This window comes from Rhodnius prolixus, unplaced genomic scaffold, assembly GCF_049639745.1.
Source record: "Rhodnius prolixus isolate KJV_2025 unplaced genomic scaffold, Rpr scaffold_2, whole genome shotgun sequence".
NCBI classification, from domain to species: Eukaryota; Metazoa; Arthropoda; class Insecta; order Hemiptera; family Reduviidae; genus Rhodnius; species Rhodnius prolixus.
The window spans coordinates 758,471-781,604 of record NW_027411592.1 but is presented as its reverse complement, the minus strand read 5'-3'; the positions used below and the strand labels follow the sequence as shown (position 1 = coordinate 781,604).

The following is a 23,134-nucleotide window of genomic DNA, read 5'->3' as shown; positions in this document are numbered from 1 at the left end:
AGATCTAGATATTAATATCCAGTTTCCGACTATCTATCACCTAGTTTATCAGTACCATTGCCTTATTTTCGAGGCAGACATTCTCCAAGACAAAAACAAACGTTCAAAAGGTTAGATTTCCGTTTCTAATATCACACAGTTTCCCAGAATTTTGGTACAAACCGTTTCCTCGGCAAAATAATTTTGAAATAAAATTGTGACCTTGACCTTTGTACTCGAGGTTGGACAGTAGGGTGAGACCATTTATTCAGAAAATGAAAAGATAAATAAACTGACACGTGAGGTCACACATTGCGCACCCTTACAGGAAGTACTGTCAAGGCTCCTTATTCCGGATTCTGGGCAAATATTTACTACAAACTGACGTACGTATGTCTCATTGGGGAGTACTAAAAGGAAGCGTCGAGTCCCTAATCCTCCAGGACTCAGGAACGAATAAAACATCAGGGTGATAATACCAGAAAAAGTGAAAAATTCATTCGGTGAGGTAGTACTTCGGTTTAGCAGTTCTCTATAGACTCGACGTTTCAGCAACACATTGAATCCTTCTTCATCCATAACTGTATGGTTCACAAATAGAGTAAATAAATGTGAGCACCGTAGATAATGTCGAACTGGCCACTTAGAGTAAAGCGATTTTCAAGAAAGTTTTGAAAAATTGATGCTATTTCATTGCATTTCGGATAGAGCAGGGGTCGGCAACCTGCGGCTCTTTTATCCAAATTTTGTGGCTCTTCAGCCTGTCCAAAATAAATTGTATATTTCAATTTTATTGAAACAAATAAAAATTTCATTTATTAAAGTAAAGATATTTTCTCAAAAAGAATTTTAAATGTGATAGGTTTGAAATTGAATAGAATTATATTAAAATACAGTACGTAATATATAGGACTGCCGCCATTTTCATTCAAACACAGATTTAGTTATTATTTATTTGTTTATTTACTTTGCAATATGTGAAAATAAATATATAAAACATTTAAATGTTATTGAATATCATAAAATAATAATTTGTGAATACAAATGATCTACAGAGTTTTTTTTACTCTATCATCCTTGCGGCTCTTGGTAAGATTTATTAAAATTATTTAAGGAGAAATTGCTCTCTACTTGAAATAGGTTGCCGACCCCTGGGGTAGAAGGATCGTTTGGCTGAGGCTGAATTACCCTCTCTGGTCCCTTGGAGATACTCAAACGAAATCTAGGCAACTTGCGATTTACCGTAGTTGAGCTGGAGTATCCAAACTCCAGAGTGTTTCCCCTTACTACTTTCTCGTACAGCTGCAGAAGTGAAGAAGAACTTTCTTCCGAAAAGGATGCAATCATTTTTTTATTTACTTCATTTCTTCTCTTCATTCACGAGAGGAGCTTAAAGGCTTTTGTTTGATTTCCAGGAAAAAGAAATTGTTCACCCAGACTGTTCTAGGGCTAATTAGGACTATTTCGACTAAAATATCATTTAAGAGTAAAATACTTTCTGGACACTACTCGGGGGACGAACTTGCTACCAGATACTGGAATAATTTTATCCGTTTCAATTCCAAAAGTCCAAAAAAAAATCCAATTTCTTGGAAAAATGTGACAATGGAAGTAACAGACGTTTCTATGTATCTGCGAAATGGGAAATTTACAGAAAAATTGTTGTTATTTTAAAGAAAAAGGCTTCAATAAGGTAGCACATCCGTTGGCGTATTTCTTACGAAACTTTGGTACTGGGAGGGACAACAGCATCAATTTGGAATACCAAAAGTTTAGTCTTTTTGTAAGAAAGAATCCCAGACAGCCCAAGGGGCGACACCCTGGGGTAACGTAGTCTAGTTTACGGTATTATTATTATTTTTTAAATTGTCAATTATTTTAAAAGAAACATTTGATCGATTGTAATTCTTCCTGTTTACTAGGTGCAATATTCAAGAGGAAAGACTACTTACCAGGAGATGGTGGAAATCGCTGGAAGGGTGCATGTATTGTTTCCGGTCGATTTGTCCTGGCAGGATGCGGACAATGTTCTCTCTGAGCAGGTCTGGCCGAGACTTTACTATGACAAATAATCCAGGCAGAGATAATGATTCTAATACTCCGTCATTGATAACTCCTTCTTATCATACAATGGCACCAAAATCTAGAGTAGGGGGATTTTTAGAATACTGAATTAGATTTCCTTCATTCAGCCAGAGCTAAGAGCGGCGGGTGGAAATAGCTGTGAAACAGGATATGGGTCATGGAGATCCATATCAAAAAGGTGTAATCCAGGAAATACTTGTGAAGTTAAAAACATCGACAAAATAAGGTGCTATCAATCGAGTTTAACCAGTAAGATGACACAGTTGGGTTCTGTTCAATATCAACACAATGGATGTGCACTGACTATTGACTATAGAATCAAATTCGACTCCAGGGAGATTCTTGCGGAAGTAGAGCGTTGACTTCCTTCAATAGAAACGTGCTATCTGTCTAATTGGCACCGGAACAGTATTATCAGCACCCAAATGTGTGACCAAAATTCCCTGGTGAAAGAAAATCAGTCTATGAGTTTTCTAGTCAGTCTCAAAAGCGTTTCACTTGAACTCGAAAATAACGTTTGTAACTATGTCTGACGTTTCTTTTGGAAACTTTTCCTGGAGAGCTTTGACGACAAACTTCCTTCAACAGTGTCGTGAACATTCTAGTGAATTATACAACCAAAATGGTGAAAAGGCTGTAAGGAAAACTGCGGGTTTTTTTTCTATTTCCTTCGCTTAGTGGAGTGGGGGCTGTCTTTATGAACAAATCGTTGATATCGATTTTTGCTCACTTAATTGATATTCATTTTTCAAAGAAGTTGAAGGGGCCGTGCTTTTTGCGCGTACAGTATTGGCTTACAAAGTTCAGTAAGGGAGATGTGAGCTTTGAAAGTAAGGCACTATCAGCTTACAAGGAACACAGATTCTTGAACTAATTGATTCACGAGAAACTGATCTTCAAACAAGCTCTAGGAGAATTGTAAGAGATTTGTAATGCTGCTGACATGAAATGGTGCTTAAAAGCTGTAGGGCTGGAGTCACTGGAGCTGTAGGGTGGCACTATCGAGTTATCACCTCAGCAAAAGGCCCTTAGGATTGAAATGTTAACAGAAAACGAAGTGATTAAAAAAAAAAAACCTTGAGACTTTCACGATTATGCACTTCTAAACTAAGACGACCATTCAAAAATTAATGAGTTGGAGGTTGAACTTCTTCCTCGTCCTGCTGACTTCGCTCCTTCGGACTTCCAATTGGAGGAAAACAGTAGTGAAGGTGAAAATTGAGGGTTTCGAAAGATAAGGAACGGGCTACCAAATATGAACTACTGGCAACTGTTGTAGCTTGAAGTGATCAATAACTGGGATTACGCTAATATAGAATTAGAAGAATGACTGATTGTCTTCATACTCAGGGCTCACTAAAGTGAAACAGCCGTGATTGTTAACACTTCTGTAGCTTTCAAAGTACACGATCTGTTACACAGAAAATTGACTAGTACCGATAGCAGAAAAGATATTCTTGCGAGTTTTGATCACATTCTCAAAGAACTCAATGAATTTGGTGATGGTGTTAAGCGGTTTGCAGAATTATGTGTTATAAGGGTAAGAAGTAAGTAAGACGTGTCAAAGGATGTTTTGTGGACAGGAGCTTCAAGATGGTGGAAGGGAGCTACAGTAGCGGCAGAGTGTGGCGCGGCGATCGGGCACTGTGGCGAGCGATGTGGCAGAGTGCGGTCCATTTCAACTGCGGGCCTCTAAATTGTCGGTCCCCTCCCTCGCTGCGCGGCTCCAAGTGGGGGGGCAGCCTGGAGCTCAGTCTAGTGCTGTGAGCCTTCCTAACACTGTGCACCGCCTCCAAGCAGTGATCGAGTACCTCAGTTCTACAGTGCGAACGGCCCTAGAAAATTCCTTATTCCGGGGTAACTGTTGATAAGCGGGACTCGGCCCGCCACAATCCCGCCTTAGTGCGGCCGTTTAGGAGAAAAGTGCAAATCTCGGCCAGCAGCAGCAGCAGCTGTAGACTACGGCCTCCGAAGAAGAGAGCAGGGCGGCGCTGAAAGCGGAAGTACAGTTACTTGAAGGAACTCGACCCCTCCAGCATCAGCGCGCCTTTAGCGGATATTTACGGCGCGCACAGATATGGAGGACTACGAGGGTAAGAAGCTCTTTTGTATCTGTTTACTAATCAATGAAACTAGATCTTCAGATGGAGTCAATTCCTCTGGTTCCACGTAAAATGCTAAGTCCGGTGTGTAGTCGCTTTAGGATTTGCACACCCTCTTTTGTAGGGTACAGAGGTTACCCAGTGGTTATCTTAGCCATCCTTGGTTTTTTATTTAGTGAACTTCACAACTCGTCATGGGAGTGCCAAAGAGATTAGTTTTTTGCTGTAGTATATCCTCAAAGAGTGGTCCAATCTGTTTCCCAGATGTTGGAAACACTTCGTCTGATAGATGAACGTAGGTTTTCGCAAACCGAGATGCGCCCCTTTACAAGCCGTCTTCGATTAGTTCTTATCGAAACCGCCACTAAAGCCGCGGTTTCCGGATCAATAAGAAAACTAGTTTAGAGCGTACACTCACACGACCTAATACACTTTGTCCAACTGTGCATGACACTTCGCAGGAAATATTCCTCAGGGTGGCCCCCTAAAACTAATTTTCTTACAAAAATTATTTTAATAAAAGTTACTGAGCGTTTATAGGAAGTTCATAGGAAGTGCCGACGACATATCATTGGCGCTATTTTCGAGAAATAATAAAAGAGAAACTTCGGAAAATCGGTTCTTTCGGATAAGAAATTGTTTTCTAAGAATTTAAGCAACATTTAAAACTTCATAATATTAGCATAGAGGAGTTGGGACCCCGTAGACTTCAAAAGGGCACTTAATAGATCCCACACTTTTTAAACTATATCTCGAAATGCAGCTGCCAAAAAGTTGGAAACCACTTTAGCTATCCAGAAAGGGCGGCCAACGGCTTTCTGCCGAGGGCGGATAAATAGTTGACAAAATGAAACGGGCAAACAATAAGTAACTGGTGACAATCTTTTGACATTCAATAATCTATTTTCAATCATAATCAAGAGGAACCGTAATAAATATTCATTTCAGCGACCAGGAACAACTGGAAAGGGGAAGTAACGTGATTAGGAAATAGACGGGATGTTTATAGTTTTTAAACAATGTTTGCTGTACATGAGCCATCACCCAGTGTGAGATCGCTATAGCACAAAACAGGAAGGAAGTTCAAACCTTGTACTTCCGTTGGACCAATAACTTGGGTATTGCTGTACCGGAAGTACCACTTTTTCCGCGATTCTGAGATTTTCTCGAAAAACTGCTCCAACGGAAGCTTTCTTTAAATTGTTTCGCTCATTGCACACGTGATAAATATGTTATTCTTACCTGAGAGAATTCGATTAAGGATACGGCATTTCTTTTTACCTACCTTCTGTGAATAAGTGGGTAAGATCCACTAAAATACACTTTGGAATTGTTTTGTTTCCCAGAAAATTGCCCATCAGGTTTCTATTAAATACAAAACTCCCCCTCAGGAGACAATGAATGCTTGAGAACAGTAAGATAATACAAGTAAGTTTTTAACACAAAATAGATCGGCAAAGAAAAAAAGTCGGCCTATCGAATCAGATCTATCGAACTAACAGATTTCTAGGTTTACATTACTGTGAAGCTGACTGTCTATTTTAGGTGTCAATGCAGCCAACACAAAATTCTCTACACAAATTTATAAATCAGGTTCATAAAATCAAGATATGAGGCGCCACGGTAGTCGAGCGGTTATAGGCGAAGTACTGTGCTACTGGGATCGATTCCTGGTCTAGTCTCGGATTTTATTTATTAAAATTCTCAAGGTTCTAAAATTAACGTAGTCTTTTTAAACTCACTTATTTTAGCATATATAATTCTTTAACATTATACAATTCGTAAAATCGATCATTTCACTGAATTAGCACTGAGGGGGGAAGTCTAATTACATACCTGCCACCAAAGCTATCATCAAAATTTGCCTAGTATTCGATTTGGATAACTGTCGTAGCTTTCATGTACTTACCAAGTTTAGAGAAAATGGTAAAAGCCATTTCGAAAAAATTGCCAAAAAAAGTGGAAGATCTCTCAAAGGAAAAGGGCACCTCCGGTTCGCTAATTTAGATCAAAACTTCATTGTTACATCTCCTGGCGGTACCTGAACCAATTAACCTGTTAGAAGTTCCTGCGTTCTCCAATTTTTTGACGTAGAATCGCAGACACTCTGACGTGTACTGCTGAGGAAAAGAAATTTAAAAAATTCAACATGCTCGCCATGCTGGCTCTTACGAGAAAGAGAAAGTAAAAACTAAAGTTAGAATTTAAATTCTGGGTGTGGGGGGTCCCCTAACTGGCGCACTGACTCAACTCAATTAGCGCCAGAGCTGGAACCATGTCCCTAAATTGGGCGTTCCTAGATTGGAGCTCACGGACCTACATGTTTCTCGCATCGTTTACTATTCACTTATTTAACCGACCAGTATCCTACAGTTCTAAACTGACTGGCGAGATCTCCGGTATCACTTTTTTGGTCGCTGAGAGAGAGAAATCTTGTTAAATTAGTACATAGGGCCTCGTTGATAGTAAACACTGTTGCAATTACATTACCGTCAACGGATACCATTGATGTACCCTTTTAATTAAGCGACTAATAAAAGTTATAGTTCTAGATGAATGCAATCAATTAACCCAATATTAATAATAATAATAATAATAATAATAATAATAATAATAATAAAATAATAATAATAATAATAATAATAATAATAGAATCTTAGGGAAGGGATTAGCTATGAGGTTAGCATACTGGACTCCCACGCGGAGGTCCCGGGTTCGAATCCAGCAGCTGACCCTTAGATTTTCTCTTCCTAGGAGCTTCTTACAGCTCACTGTCCGGTGATGGACAGTGTTGTCTGTAACGAGAGAACACTGTCCGGAGGCCGGCAGTGCACAGAAAAAAGCTCCGGGCGCCAATAACCTTAGATGTTGACGCGCCTTAAATCATTAAAAAAAAATAAAAAATAATAATAGTAATAATAATAATAATAAAGTTAGTTACGAGAAGGTGGCCAAAAACTGCACAAAATAGTTCTTAAAGTGACATTTTCGTTTTTTCAATTTTGGCAAAACCTTTTAGAATAATGTTTGATTATTATATGACGCCTAAAATTGCAACCTAGTTGAAAATATCGATAAAGTACACAAATCGGTACTGACCATCGGTGATCAAAGATGAATGTAGGGTAGCTGACACTATAGCCACTTATTTACAGTACTTTGTGCATTAAGAATTAATTTTAAAAAAGTTTTGTGCAAAATGAATGACGAATTTGTTAAATTTTGCAATAACAAATGATGAAAGGAATTTGACAGCGATGACGGATTGTCTAGGTGTGAGGGGGTTATATCTTTGACGTCCCGCTGTTACTCCTCAGGTTTCTCGATCAGTTCGAACAGCTGAGCCCGAACTGGATTTTGATCCTAGACTCGGTCTGTTGTTGTTGTTTGAGTATAATGGGTTGTTACAAGGGCCCAAATGTATGTATCGTCAATTTCGCTCCCAGTGACGAGTAATAAGCAACTCCTAAAAAGAAAGAGAAACTTTGCCATCAGATGGGACTCGAAACCAGCAACACCTCGGATTCCACAGAATATCATGGATGCCCCTCTTTCTTTGCTCGAAGTTTAATACAATACCTCCATTCTGTAGTAAGAAATGTTCATTTCCTTGCAGGATGCTCAATAATAAAATTAAAAACGACATAAACAAATTTTATCGTTTAAATGCAATTTTTTGAGCTTACATCAACCCTTAGCTGACTGACCAACCAAACATCTTTTGACATAGTACTACAGAAATTAAAGCATCAGTTTATATGTCAATATTATTTTATAAACTACTGCAGATGAAGTAATGCCCAATAACAGGGTCATAAAATAGTCTTAGAAATCCAAAAATGTGACATACAGGCTTATCTGAAACATAATGTGCCTTCTACGATTATAGGCTCATGAAATTGTTCTGAGGAAGGTCGTTTTTAAGGCATTTATTGCTACGCAAAAAAAACAAAGAAGCAGTTGAAATTCTATATTGTCAATAATCTTATTGTCACACATAGTAGTACAGTAGATTTGCATACGTAATACAAGATAGACTAATTGGTAGATGGACGTTAAGCCCCGCCTGAAAAAAATGGCCGATTACTTTTCAAGATGGTCAACTTAAATAGATATAGTAATTAACCTATTTTAGAAAAATGTAAACTGATTCCTTAGCTTAAAGTATACTAAATTCGGCATTAAATTGTTCTGCTGCTAGATTATTAGCTATTGGTAGATAGAATTATGTGATAAACGCAACATGAGAACAGAAGTATTGTTACAATTAAACTTGTAACCGGCGAGAATCTTCCATCTTGCGTAAGTAAAACCTTCTAACAAATTCCTCCGATCATTGGACTTATCTATCACATTGTCGTAGAATACAGATACTGAGAACATGTTGGAAGATGCACCACTGCAGAGGAATTCCTTTTAAAATTTTAATTTAACAGAGAATTCCAAATACAACTTTTCACTTACCACTGAAATACGAAAATATTTTTTTATGCAATGATCATTAAGTTCTCATCTAAAATTCTTTAAGAGAAAAAGAGTTGTTGGTTCTTATAGTTCTTGGTGAGTGAGTGAAGCTGGAAGGAGATTCTAGTAAATTCTAGCTAATTTTTCGTCATCTCAAGACGAGATCTCCGCCATTCACAAATTAGTTCAATAATAACTAATTTCATTTTCTACCAGACAAAAACACAAACGTAAACTAATTTGAATTTCAGATGTAACAAAATATTATTCACTCATAAAACCAGAAAGTGATGATCCACTGTCGGGTTTTCATGCTGGACACTGAACCTTAACAGAGCGTTTAATACTTATTACAGTGCAAAATGACAGTGTGATTAAAGCTCGCCATATCTCTTCCAGAACTCCGGTTAAAACTTTGGGATTGTTAGGCAGGATTGTATTACTTGCTGTTGGCTAGTTTTAGTAATACAGTGTTGCCATAGATCTAATTAAAATTATCTCTCTTATTATATAATAATTTCAGAGTATTTAATTTCAAGATGATAAACAGCATTCAATGATCCTCTTTAATGAAGAAGTTTCACTAACAGAACAAGATCTGGTATGAACACTCACCGCTAATTCTCAAAGTTCAATCCAATTGCAGTATTTTTATTCAATGTTACTAGATTTCATATTGTGATGGCTTTTGTAAGCAAAACCCAACTCAAAAGGAGAAGAGTCATTCTTAACTTAGTAAGCTAAAAAGAATTCGTTCAAGAGTTTCAACTTCCAATCAAGCGAATTTCTTAAACTAAAACTTTCGATTAAAATTTAATAGATGGTAACACCATACAACTTAGTGAAATGGTACGTTAGAAACGAGACTTAACCACTCACTCCCTCGTAAGAACACTTAAATGAAATTACCTTCCAAAAAAAATTTTTCATGGCTGCATTGAATGTAAGGAATAGTAGGGAACCGTTGTCCAGAAACTAACCAAAACTCTAAATGGGAATACTATTATCATTATAAACAGGGAATTTCCTTCAAACCTTGTATTGGGCCTATCCTCTGAAGTCTTAAATTAAATGAAAGAAAATCGTTGGAAATGATTTCTAGCGTCGAACATTCTTCAGCTGTTTGGAGTTTAACAGTAGATTGGCCTACATCGGCAAGCGGAAAAGTTCTCGGCGGCGCTCAGAGATGGTGTTGCTTTCAATGAAACTTTGTTTAGGTTGTAACGCCATAACAATGGCGATCTTTATCTTCGAATCTTTTTCTGTATAAGAATTTCAAAGTAGGCAAGTTGAGTGTATTTCGTAGAAACTAATTAATTAAAATATCATGCCGTCAATTTCCCGGTTTTAGATGGATTATACCCAAGAGAAGTTCACCCAAAGTTCACATGGGACCACGAAATAACGTGTAAATTGTGGTATTGGAAGATCGGCGATTATAGATGTGTGTTAGCCTCAAATCTGATATTTCTTGTGTAAACAGAATGTAGAAAACAGAGGCACGATCGCTATACTTCCTTTTAGTACAGCTGAAAGTGAAATGAATACTTTTAAACATTCCTTTGGAAGGCGTTTTGGTAATGTAAACAGAAATAGTAATTTCATTTGTACAACTTGAAGCGCTAGTCTTTCTTTTAGAGTGTGCGTGTGGATATTAACCAGCGGGATTGAGGCACACCGGATACCGATGCATGAATAGAGAGCGGTTGTTAGTGTTCCTAACAAAGGAGGGGAACCCAGCTCCGAGATCAGCTTGAACGGCTACAATTGAAAGCAATTTAGTTTGTTTGGGGCCGGCTACTCGACCGGGCGGACTCTGGTCCTTCGTTTCAGCCACTGGCTCAGTATTATTAACAATAATATTAAAATAAATGAATAAAAAGAAATAATAATTCCTTTATTCCTCACTGAGATCGCTTCTCTCATCAAGGTGAAAGATTACCCACCTGTCTGGCGAACTAATGGCTACCTCCAGTAGTTCCTGATGATTTATGGCTCCTGTAATTGAGCAGAACACTTGACCAATATTAAATATTGTTAAATATGTTACAACTCATAACATACCTTATGACGCAATAACACAAGTTTGATAAATAACTAATTATGTGTAATGATGTCACTAATTATGTCTCTTCATTAATCCAAAAACCCTTTACCCACTCCATCCCAGGAAATCAGGTTAAAAGAGTCTATCCTAGTCTGTGCCCCAGGGATCTGGCGGAACACAAGTGAACTGTGAAGTTTTGTAAATATGCAAAATATGTAAACACCCTACCCTCTTCTTGCACAGTCCACTCTCAGCCCTACTGCGCTCCTTGTTAGTACAATCATCTTTCCCTGTAAACAGTTTCATCTCCTTACCTATCTGACGCCTACAAACTTGCTGACTGAGTCAGTAACTTTAGTGCGAGGCAGTAACGTAAGTGAAGTGAAAATCTCTTCACTAAGTGATAAATCTCCTTCCGGTAAAGAGGGATGGCAAAGTCTGAAAATGTGTTTGATGTGCTTCTATACGAGTACTCTTCTAAAATAGACGATAGTTATGAAAAAATAAGTGTTCAAATGATGAAAAGAATCAGGAATGTGATGGTTAAATCTAAGATATTATTCAGCACTGAGGACCTAACCCCATTTTCAAAAATGGACTCATGAGGACTGAAAGTTAGAGTACGACGAGGAGACATGGAGATCTGAAGCAGAGAGAAGTCCTGGACAGTTTATATCGATATGAAAAAGGTTGAAAATCAAGAAAATACCGGTTTGCCACCGCCTGCAGGATAATTTGGGAAGTATGATGCGTCTAATAATCTGCATCAATCAGCATCTAACTGTAATCAAGGCCAGAAGAAGGGAAAATTAGCAGATATAAGGACTTACAGTTAATAAGCCGTTTGGAGTCGGCTAGCGTAAACCTTACTGAGAGGTAACATGCAGCTAAATCCAGGTCAGTAAACGAATTCGTTGAAACTGCAGTACTGACACCTAAGGACAGAAAAACGGCCCTAGTGTTGTTACATCAGTTCCAGCATGCATTAATCTGCTACAGCAACGACCATGGAAGGAGAAATGAGTCCAACGCTAGAAATCCATTGCACTTTCAGCATCATCTTCCCTGCCCTGCTTCCTTTCTTTTATAACCTAAGATAAGATGTAGTCATAAATTATATTTCTTACATCAACATATGAGGTTTTTTACAATTAATAAAGTTTTCTAAATTTATATATAAATATTTTTTCGATTTCGGAAATGTTCTTTCAGAGACAGATGTACGCGAAATATTCTTCCTTACCATGTGTGTACCCGTAAAAAAAAAATGGTGCTGTCCCACCATTGGGGAGCTAAAAGGTCTCGAAGTGTAGTTTACTGTCGTAGTGATTGTACAACCAACAGATACGTACAACTATCGCACATCTTTAGGGGTTCATTATCCTCGAATAAAATGCGCACATACAGTTTACATTTAATATTTTTCTCCTTTATTACTGTAAATATATAAATGTACAAAAAAATCCATAATTAAATATTTGATTTAATATCAGATTAAAAATTGAATAATTCTTGCGAATTATAATGTAGTTTAAATAATTTTTTTTTTTTTGCATGGTTTGTAGCATGGTTGTTTTGTCTGAATGGATTGTAGCCAGGTGAATTTTATATAAGTAAAACTTCTTCTAACGAACTCTACCGAACATAGGTCTTACCTGAATCATGGGTTTTGAGAACATGTTAGGAGATTTCTCATTGTGGAAGAATTTAATTTAACAGGAATATCGAAATAATATTTTTTAATTTCTTAATAGAAATTCAGAAAGATTGTTTGTATACACGAAACTGTTTTTGGTAATGACGTGTAACTTTCCCAACCAACATCAAACGGATCATATAATTTTATCATTTTATGAATGAAGAAAGACAAGAGATTCTGTTATAATTATCGTTAAATTTTCGTTTTCAATTAAACATCTTCGCTATACAGAAATAGCAGTAATTTTACGAACGATCAGCCACTAAACAGTAACACAGCGTTTAAGTTTAATATATATGTTTAGTGCAAAGTGAAGTTTGATTAAAACCCGCTTTATTCCACGCCCAACTTCGGAAAATCGCTGAAAGGCTGTAGACCACATTACTATCAAGTAATAAGTACCCACAACTAAAGAGAACAACTGCACAAGTGCAAAAGGCTGCAAAAACCGCCAGCCTTTGCTGAAACTCTTGTTCCTTCATTCAAACGTACAGCACATTATTCAAAATGATTTTGTTAATCAGAGCTGAATCTATTTACTGAAACCTAGGCAATTATAAAGGGCTAATAAAAATGTTTTGGGCAGGTTAGGTTTTAGGAGCCCAAAGGGAAGGTTGCACTATTTGTTCCACACATTCTGCACTAGTATCCCCTACGGCAGTCGGACCTTTATTATTGACGTAACAGAGAACTTAGATCATGAGTTCTAGTAACTTTTTAGTGCAAATTCCATGTTCCAAGAAAAATTAATAACGTAAACAATGGTAAGACGAAATCACATCAGATTTCTTCGAGATACTATACATTGATCATGATATCCTTGTAAAGAACTGTATATGGATGAGTGTATATTTGAAACTTTCCACTCATGGTTGACCTTAAAGTACCAGAGGATTTCTGTCAGTTGATCATTCTGATTTAGAAGGTTGGTTGGAGTGCCGAACATGACGCCAGCTGAGTGCTAAGAATACGTCACTCAGCTCAGATAATGTAGTTAAACTCGCGGCCAGTACAATTACTGTCATGCTGCATTGCGAGTCAAGGTCTATTAGCTCGCCCGGATTTTATTAATTATCTGGCTAAGAGAGTTAGCTGTCAGTAGATCAGGCTAAACGTGCGTAATTTGTTCACTTCTACACACAATACGGTTACCTAGCATCTCTCACCACTCAGCCATTAACTGTAATATCAAAGGACTGTGAACAGTGTTGGTGGCTGGCTGGCTTTGTAAACTTCGTGTATCATATAACCAATATTCTTCTTAATAAAATCTGGAGAAAAACTTACACGATTTACAGAATTTTTTTAAATTTTTGATCAATTAATTATCACCAAAATGTACAGTTAGTAACCGTACAATACACTGAAATATAACCTAACTTACCAATTCCTGCCCTAAAACAAATTTTTCCAGAAAAATGACAAAAGTAAAAGTTACAAATCTAGGTAGCGGTGGTTCGAAGTTAACATTTTAATCACCTAAACTATTCATTGAGTTACAAATCTAGGTAGCGGTGGTTCGAAGTTAACATTTTAATCACCTAAACTATTCATTGAGTTACAAATCTAGGTAGCGGTGGTTCGAAGTTAACATTTTAATCACCTAAACTATTCATTGAGTTACAAATCTAGGTAGCGGTGGTTCGAAGTTAACATTTTAATCACCTAAACTATTCATTGAGTTACAAATCTAGGTAGCGGTGGTTCGAAGTTAACATTTTAATCACCTAAACTATTCATTGAGTTACAAATACTAGACAATGGACTGTCTACATGTTCATTTCATTCCACGGTTTCGATCAATGATTTACATAGAAATGAATATTATCTTTATTTAATTCTTAATCGTAGTTATATTTCCAAACGTAGTTGCGCTAATATTCTCATTTTATTCTTTGTCTTTATTCACCTGATCCGAAGATTGCAGTTCTCGATTCCGTATTTCATCACAATTCAGCTCCACCGTTGTACTCATTTTTTCTAGTTATTGATGTCTAAAAAAAAAATTTAAATATGTACAATACCTGCAGAATCACCTCTAGCGTTGTTAACCGCAAATGGTTCGGTGCAACGTTCGTGGAGAATCAGGAAAAACTATGACATTACAAAAGCAGGCTAAGAGATGATGGCATATGGAGACGAGTATTTCGCGCAAGTCCTAGGCCTGACTGAGCGCCCAACTTTAACTTGCCTCAAGTGTCGCGCGGCGAAGGGCAATATTGTGTAACAAAGTTTTAATTTTAGTCAATAATTTTTAAGTAAAACCAAAGTGTTAAGACCATTGTAGAGAGTTCCCTTATCTAAAAAGACAATTGGACTTTATCTATATTCTTACCGAGGGCTGCGAATTTGTAAAGAAGATTGTAATGTTCCAGCTGAGGATTACTCATGGCTTCTTAGTCTTGCCTCTTGGCTTGTTGCAGATGAGCCGCCACACCTGCAGCTGAACTGCACGCCACCCGCCATGGACGACTTCCCGCGCGACTGGTTCACGGAGGAGGAGCGCGCCGCCGGGGCCGTCGTGCTTCACATTGTTGCCTCGCTCTACCTCTTCTTGGCGCTAGCACTAGTCTGTGACAAGTACTTTGTTCCGGCCGTGGAGCGCATTTGTAAAGGTAAGCTTATACTTTCAGTGGGCCTAAGCTATCTCCAGATGCCAGAGCGCCCCCGGGGTAACCCAGCCTGTCGGCACAAATAAAATATTCAAATCCTACAATACACACACAAAACACTAGCAGGATCCAAGGACGTCTATCAAGGCTTTCAGAGAGCTGCCAACGCCCAACATTCTTTCCTTAATGTAGAGAACAAACAATTGTCTGCTTATTATTTCCGAATCAACTAAATTATAATTCCATTTTATTTTAGGTAATCAATGGTTACTTAATAGGTAACAATAATAATAACAATTATGATCTTTAGAGAAGGAAATAGAACAAACCTAATAGGGAAGATATTAGTTCAGTAAGAAGCGCGGTGGACTTGTAAGCCGGAGATCAGGTATCAAATCCAGACTGCTTTCTTAGATTTTCTCTTCCTAGTTTCCTCCACGGCTCATTGTTATGATGGACAAGTTTCTGTAGCGAAACAAAGATGTCTCCAGGCGCTAATGTCTTCAGACGTCGACACGATTTATGTAAATTAAATAACAATGAAACAGTTCTATTTATTCTTTAATTAAAAAAAAAAAACAGCACCTTCAAATTACATTCCATTATGAATACAGTATTCGCGGTACAGTGGATGTGGTTGCTGCGATAGATTGTTGGGGAGGTTACACTAAGCTCATCTGCATCAAGTCCGTTTTTACCTACCTACTTCGTGATTTTCATTTTAATTTCTCTTACCACTCCGAAAGAAGTTTCACGGTTCTAATTTTCTATTTCCTAGAATTTTAACAATGACCTATCAAAATTTGGACAGGCCAATTGGTTTCAAACTGCTTTAAGAATTAGTGTTAATTAATGTTTTAACGACTAGAAACGGGGCATGGCAGACAGTACATATTACCATAAATATAAATACGCTCTTAATAAAATGAAACAAATAGCCCTTCATTTTATTGCAGCAGTTTTATTTTATACTTTCCAAGTAAAATGAGGCGAGTGATGAAAAGTTTGTTTGTTTCCGGAAAAACTGCACAGTCCTAAATTAAAGAAGCACCGTTGCCGAAATAGCAGAAAAATAACAAGCGGAGAAATTATTGCGATCGGTCGAACTTGGAATATAAGTAGCTCTATTAATTCGTTTCCTTTTGCCAATCGACCTCGCCACGTTGTCTGCAGTCAGTCAAATGTTTCTAGCTCTACTGAGTGAATCTGTAAAATATTTCATCTTTTAGCACAAGAATTAAATTTTCTTGTGTATTTTTGCTTCCTACTTTTTTTTTTTTTTTTTTTTTTTTTTTTGGTGCATCAACATCTGAGGTTATTAGCGCCCGGAGCTTTTTTCAGTGCACTGCCGGCCTCCGGACAGTGTTCTCTCGTTACAGACAACACTGTCCATCACCGGACAGTGAGCTGTAAGAAGCTCCTAGGAAGAGAAAATCTAAGGGTCAGCTGCTGGATTCGAACCCGGGACCTCCGCGTGGGAGTCCAGTATGCTAACCTCATAGCTAATCCCTTCCCTTTCCTACTTCTTGTTTACATGTCTATTCCCAAACTGTATCCGTATAAAATTGTCTGTCTGGCATCTTGTTCTGAGTTAATGGCCACAGAAATTAGTTATATTTCCATTTAAGTTAGGAATGCAATTCATTGTTTCAGCCCTGAACATGTCAAACGACGTAGCGGGGGCTACCTTTATGGCGGCGGCCACGTCCGCGCCAGAACTCTTTGTCAACGTCATCGGCACATTCATCACTGAAGGCGACATCGGAATCGGCACCATTGTCGGTTCGGCCGTCTTCAACATCCTGGCAGTGGCGGCCTGCTGCGGCATCGGAGCTGGTATGGTCTGTATCTTGGCGCTTTGCTTTCTCCACTAAAAATATGATCATTCTGGAGTTTCGTCTGTAGCAACTCCACACCGGCACGCAATGAACGATGATTTTTCTAGCAATAATTGTATGTACCCTCTAAAACTGGGGGCTATCTTATATTTTAACAACTAGATGATGAGATTAGTTGTGCGCATATTACAGCTTCATCTTTCTGAAAAGGTGTGTGACAGGAATACTCAACTACGAAATATCACAGGAAGTTACTCATTAACGAGTAAAAATTTTTTAACTTTTTGCGATAAGGTCGACAATGCATTTAACACGATCTTATATGTGATTACGAAGCGTAGATTTAAAGTAGGAGATTCACGGTTCAAATCCCGCGGGTTGCTACTTTTTGTTTGTTAGAAAATTAATATAAAGTATACGCTTCATAGTTAGCGCCCACGACACATAATTGGCAGTTAGACGTTAAGGCCCACCTGAAAAATAGACGATTTGTTTACTTACTAATTCATACTTGTTTTGAAAATTTTCTAAGATTCTTTTATATTCATTTACATTGGTAATATTAACCTTCAAGTTTTAAACTATCTAACCACACCTTAAGTTCAAAATAAAGAATTTGGGATTTTGGATTTTCAAAGTGAAATTACTACTAATATAATATACTGCGGTTATCTTTTATGTCCGACCAACTGATTACTTCTATTGCAGCGCTGACGCATCAGTAGTTGTTCTCAATAGCCGTACTGTGACAAGCTATATAGATTTTGCTACTCATAATGCTTAAGTAGTAACTAAAGTAATTCTTTTTACTTTTTCTATTGGAACTGAAACACTGGTCTTCAATTCTCGACTTGATTTGGATCCATTTTGTTTAGTTAATTCAGGAAAAGTATTGATGACGACTTTTTTAATAACGGTGCTATGTAAGAATGAATTGTTTTCATTATAAATAAATTAGAAAAACCATACTAAAGTGTGCTTCTCTTTATTTTCATTCCTTTGACAATGTTCAGTAACTTTTCCTCTGAATATGAACGTAAAAATTCTTTTGCTTAAATTTGAGTAATAGCAATAACATTTTCCTTAGGTAGTACCATTACACTGGTGGCCGTTGACAAGGGACTGCTTAGCATACGGAGTCACTGTGACCATACTCATCTGCATCATCCACGACGAGAGAGTGGAGTGGTACGAGGCGCTAGTGTTGGTGATGCTGTACACAGTCTACATTGCCGTCATGTATTGGGACAAGAAGATCCAGAAGTGCGCTAGACGAGGTCTACACACTAATCACCATGCTGACGAGGAATCGGCTGATAATGCTATGCACACTTCACCAAACAAGGACGTATCCAGACAACCTCAGCAAGCCTCCAATATGGGTTAGTTGGACATAGTGTGATTATTTCTTTGTTAATCCGTAACTAATAGTTTAAAGTTTGTATAGCTAATTAACTTTTAAATTTAAAATTCCAAATAAGTGTAAAATATTAAATAACTATGAAGCCAGACCAGTCCGGAAACAACTAGTGCGTAGGAACTTTAAATTTAAGAATTTTTACAGCTTAATCAACTTGGCTTCGTAACTAAATACATTGCGTTGATGTTGCAGAACCTGGAGAATTAAGAATTTGTGATTTACCCACTCAGAATGGCAATGTTAAGGCCTCACTGGAAAACGAACAGAGCATACAAGAGCAGCAAGACCCAGGATGTAAGTAGAAAGGAAATTCAAACTAATTTATGAGAAATACAAAGAAAAAAACACACTAAAATCTGTTGGGAATACTCTTCGGAAAGTTCTAATTTACAACTAAAAGTTAGGTGATGAGTGTATTCTGTAAAATAATGATACTTTTGAGATACACAAGTTCCCTTATAGGTATTTTATAAAATTGCGTAGCAAAGTGGTGGATCCATTTAAGCCATTCCAATAAAATGTATGATTTTTAATTATATGCATAAGAATCCAATTACTTTAATTAGAAGCAGCTCTAAGTGATGCTGCTTCATATTCGTACTATAGAGAGGCTGCATTAAGTTTGGGTTTCAAATGAAGGCATTCTCGAGATCTTTCTGATTGATCCTAAAGTGATGCTCGATGTTCTTTATCCGTACATCCAAAGCATCATGGAGGATACTTCTGTTACATTGAAGCTGCACTGAAGAAAAAGGATATCTTCTTTTATATCTTCATCAAAATGTTTTACTTTCATGAAATAAATGTTAATATTCTGACTGAAGAAAGACTGATTGATGGCGTTCTTGTTAGTTTTTAATAAAATACATGATAGTGGAAATTAGTACCCTGTGCTTCTGGATGCCTCAGCAATTTATATCCATTTGCCAACTCCATGTCATACTTGCTGTCCTGTTAGACGCACATGAATTCGTATGAACGCGATTTCCTTCAAGAAAATGTGGAGAGACTGGAACGATCATATTCCTAGTGAAGTTTCACTCTATTTCTATGCGTATTTTGAGACAAAGTCTGTTTTAGTTAAATTATTAACGCTCAATAATTTTAATATTCGAATGTCAATGTAATACAATGTACTATCTTCAGAAGTAGCTCCATTGTGATAAATGTTTGCAATTTGCAGTGTGGGCAGTGGTGAGCTTTCCATACAAGAAGGGTTGGCTACGGAAGGTCGCCTGGCTGATTGTTCTTCCAATACACACGGTCTTCCTGGTTACCATTCCAGATTGCGAGAAACCGCGCTTCAACAAATGGTTTCCGCTGACGTTTCTCATGTGCATCATTTGGATTGGCTCGCTGTCCTACCAGGTGGCTTGGATGATTACAATCGTGGGTAAATACAAAGAAAAAGAGACTAACACGCTGATAACGTGTCATGCAAAGCTTTACAATAAATGTCGTATCAGTTAAGAAAGCCCGTGAATATAATTAAAGAATGCTATCAGCTCACGAATTTGTAATTAATAAGTTTATATTCATAGAAAAGTAGTTAGATACGGTAGCGCAGCGTAATTACTAGGATAGTAACTAAAATAGCTTCCCATATGATCCTTATATAACTTTAGTCTGCTGAGACCTACAATCATCCGAGAGTCTAAAAGTTTTTTTGAGTAATGCCGAACTTTAGGCGACTAGCTACTTATAAAATTGTTCATTTTGCTCTGATCGTGTGGTTGGTTCTATTTACTCCTGCACTTGCAGACTTAATCAGACTTTGATGGAAGTCTTGGGTCACCTACCAGGACTTATTTATTGCTCCTATATCCTGAATAAGTAGTCACCAGTTCTTTTAAGGATCTCAATTTAGTCCCACACTTGCCTTAAGCGGGCTTCGTAGAACTGTCTATGAAGCGGTCTGGCTGTCCGAAAACATGAGACCAGGAATTGATTATTTCTCGGCTTAATATCTCAAAATTACTTTGACTACCAGAATCATAATTTATCTTCATATATCCTTGTGTGAGTCCTACAGGACACTTTTCTCTTATTCCTGATTGCTGGCTTTCCTAATCTGGAGTGAACTCTGCAGTAATATTGTAATTATATGTATTCTAAGTGATAATGCAATATGCTAGAAACCATCTTATGTAAACAGTTAACTTTTATGAATTGAATGTCTCATTTATCTTTCCAAAACCCTTGCAAAATAGAAACAAATTAAAAATTGTTTGCGTCTTTCGTATCGAGAGCTTAAACGAAAAAAAAGAATAAAACATGAAATTTATAGTAAGTTATTAAACCAAAGTGTTCCGTTGTTTTACAGCTATTAAGATCTTGTTGAAAAGCGGGATGCTGAAAAGTCCAAATTTAGTTGCAATAATCTCTTAAGATAATCTTGGAATGTTTTCCAGTAATACTTTTCTTAATTCTAGTGTAAGAAATAATATTGCTTTTGAATTAATCGGAATCTATATTGAGTGGAACATAAAAAACATAAAATTGTTTACAGGTGATACTTTAAGAATTCCAGATTCTGTGATGGGAATCACATTCCTTGCAGCTGGCACCAGCGTGCCTGAAGCAGTTTCCAGCGTAATCGTCGCTAAACAAGGTAAGATGAGTGCTGCATTCTGATGCTTTTGATTCAAGTTAGTAGTAAGTCCACATTCATAGATACAATATCTAGATAGTGATACTTACCCTCCGCAGAGAACTTAAATTAATCATAGATTTCCAAAAATTTTCAAGATTGGTTGGAATGGCCGTAGAAAACGGCCATTTATATTCATATAAATCACATTAGTCTGAAGATTAATTAAAAAGTTTGTGTCTTTGGAGAACTTAAAATTAAAATTGTAAACAATTTGCAAAACTTAAAATAACTTCATAACACACGATCAAATTTTGAACAAAAAGCTGTTCAATCTCTTAAAATATTCTCCAGTTATGTTCTGTAATATTCAATAATTATAATTTTACGTGTATTTCAAGGTTATATCAAGTGCCCTTTATATCGTAAAACGTGATGAAAACACGTAATTCCAATGGCAAATAGTTTATTTCCTTTCTGTTTTTAGTTTTCGTTTTAGCTTTCAGTGATATCTTTCTTATAATAGACAAAATGATATTATCTTATAGAAAAGTTAATGTTCTTTCGATTGGTGCAAGTAAATTTGCAGTAGTTCTTATTCCATTAGAGGGAATTAAACCATTTTTATCGAAAAAAAAAAGTCGATGCATTGTAAAATGTCCGCTTTCTCGAAAACGGTTGAGTCTAGGACTTGGTTTATATGAACTTTTTTAGTCACAAATTAATGAAGGTAAAGAATCACCTTCATTCTTAAGGACAGTTTAACATTTGACTACCTGAACCTTCGTACTACTTGATCAAACTTTTGTTTTCACAAGCATGGTATGTTTTTATTTATATTTAGGATTTCGTTTATATTATTTACAGGTCATGGCTCTATGGGTATATCGAACTCTCTAGGATCCAACACCTTTGATATCCTGTTGTGTTTGGGACTGCCGTGGCTGATAAAAGCTTCCTTTCTGCCTACAAGTGCAGGACATCATTATGTAGGCATCAATTCTCGAGGGCTCGAATATTCTGCAATCTCTCTGTTATCTACACTATTAATGCTTTACATCGCATTCGCTGCGAACAAATTCAAGTTGGATAGCAAAGTTAGTAGTTTTGGTTTTTATTAACTTTTACTTTAAAGGTTATTTAAACTATGTAGCAGGAAGTTGATTAACCAATTTGATATGCGAATAGCCCTGCTTAATTGAAAATACACCAAAATTTGTATCAAAATTTTACAGTTTACAGGCAAGAAAGAAAATGTCTGTCTGTGGCCTCTGGCGCTTACAGGTTAATTGCTTCGTTAATTTGATATTTTTTTATTTTTAGGTTGGCCATACTTGCTTGTTAATGTACCTTGGCTTCCTGATACTGGCCACCCTGATCGAATTGAATGTGTTCTTCACGGTGAACCTGCCAACATGTGGACGATGAAAGAAAGCTATTGACAAAATGACATAGAACCAAATTAAACAAAACAAATTTGCCGGCACGCAGCAGAAAACGTCATGGACTTGAGCATACTTGGAAAAGTCCTACATTTTTTGTAGAAAATCTCTGCGCGGGGATTTCAAATTAAATAAATGGGTCCTCAGATTTTCTAAAAATATTTTCCTATGTAAATATATTTTTTTTAAACAAAGAAATTGTTCTCCAAATAACTGATAGTTAAATGTGTTTAGTCCAATTCACGCTGCATCTCTGTAAATATACGTAAACTGCTATTTTTTTATATTATACACAATATACTTACTTTGTAATTGAATAATTAAATTGTAAGTTAATTAATATTTAATAGGATTAATCTTTAGAAGAGAATTATTGTAAATAATTACAAATCAGTTCAAAAATATTTGACTAGTTAGGTTAGGTACCGTCCTGCCATCAGTTTACAATTTTTAACTTTTGTGATGTTAAATAATTCTCCCATGAAATTGTACGTTTGTCTGTATTGTTTACCACAATCAAATTGAAAACTCAATAAAGAGATTTTATTGTTATCTTCTTTCTAAATTATTCGCATCATGACTTTGTGAAGTGAAACATTCTTCCATTTGTGGTCTGTTATGAGTTGGGCACTTTTATTCTTTCGATTTAATGAAAGAATTAGTCCAACGAATCTTGGAAACTGATCAAGAATAGTAATATGAAGAGTTAGAACAAGTAAGGCCCCCTTCCTCTGGAAACAAAAACACCATCACACGAGGTTCAATTCCTGTACATGTACGCTGAATTATGAATTTAAATCCTGAAGATTTATGAATAGAATGTGATAAAACTTAAAGCATGTGATTTTTGAGCGAT

At 36.8% G+C, this 23,134-nt stretch overlaps 2 protein-coding genes across 3 annotated transcripts in view; one reads left to right on the top strand and one right to left on the bottom strand.

Moving 5' to 3' along the window:
* The window catches only part of LOC141448693 (sodium/potassium/calcium exchanger 5-like), a 29,866-nt gene extending 26,309 nt beyond the window's left edge, over positions 1–3,557 (bottom strand). For both annotated transcript variants that reach the window (XM_074117222.1, XM_074117221.1), the window contains exon 1: positions 1,932–3,557. The gene's annotated coding sequence lies outside the window, so the exon portion shown is untranslated. The remainder of the gene's footprint in view (positions 1–1,931) is intronic.
* A 156-nt stretch (positions 3,558–3,713) lies between these two features.
* Positions 3,714–22,830, top strand: zyd (sodium/potassium/calcium exchanger zydeco). The gene is made up of 9 exons (XM_074117220.1): positions 3,714–4,157; positions 14,800–14,991; positions 16,642–16,829; positions 17,914–18,208; positions 18,439–18,540; positions 19,430–19,639; positions 20,756–20,857; positions 21,704–21,933; positions 22,160–22,830. The coding sequence occupies exons 1-9, from the start codon at positions 4,142–4,144 to the stop codon at positions 22,262–22,264; spliced, it is 1,440 nt and encodes a 479-aa protein (XP_073973321.1). The 5' UTR covers positions 3,714–4,141; the 3' UTR covers positions 22,265–22,830.
* Positions 22,831–23,134: the final 304 nt, after the last annotated feature.

What these genes read in the sequence shown, in the direction of transcription:
- zyd (XM_074117220.1), top strand. An exon ending in AGAGCAGCAAGACCCAGGAT is followed by an intron (nt 18,541 to 19,429) that starts GTAAGTAGAAAG and finishes TGCAATTTGCAG; the next exon opens with TGTGGGCAGTGGTGAGCTTT. An exon ending in CGTAATCGTCGCTAAACAAG is followed by an intron (nt 20,858 to 21,703) that starts GTAAGATGAGTG and finishes TATTATTTACAG; the next exon opens with GTCATGGCTCTATGGGTATA.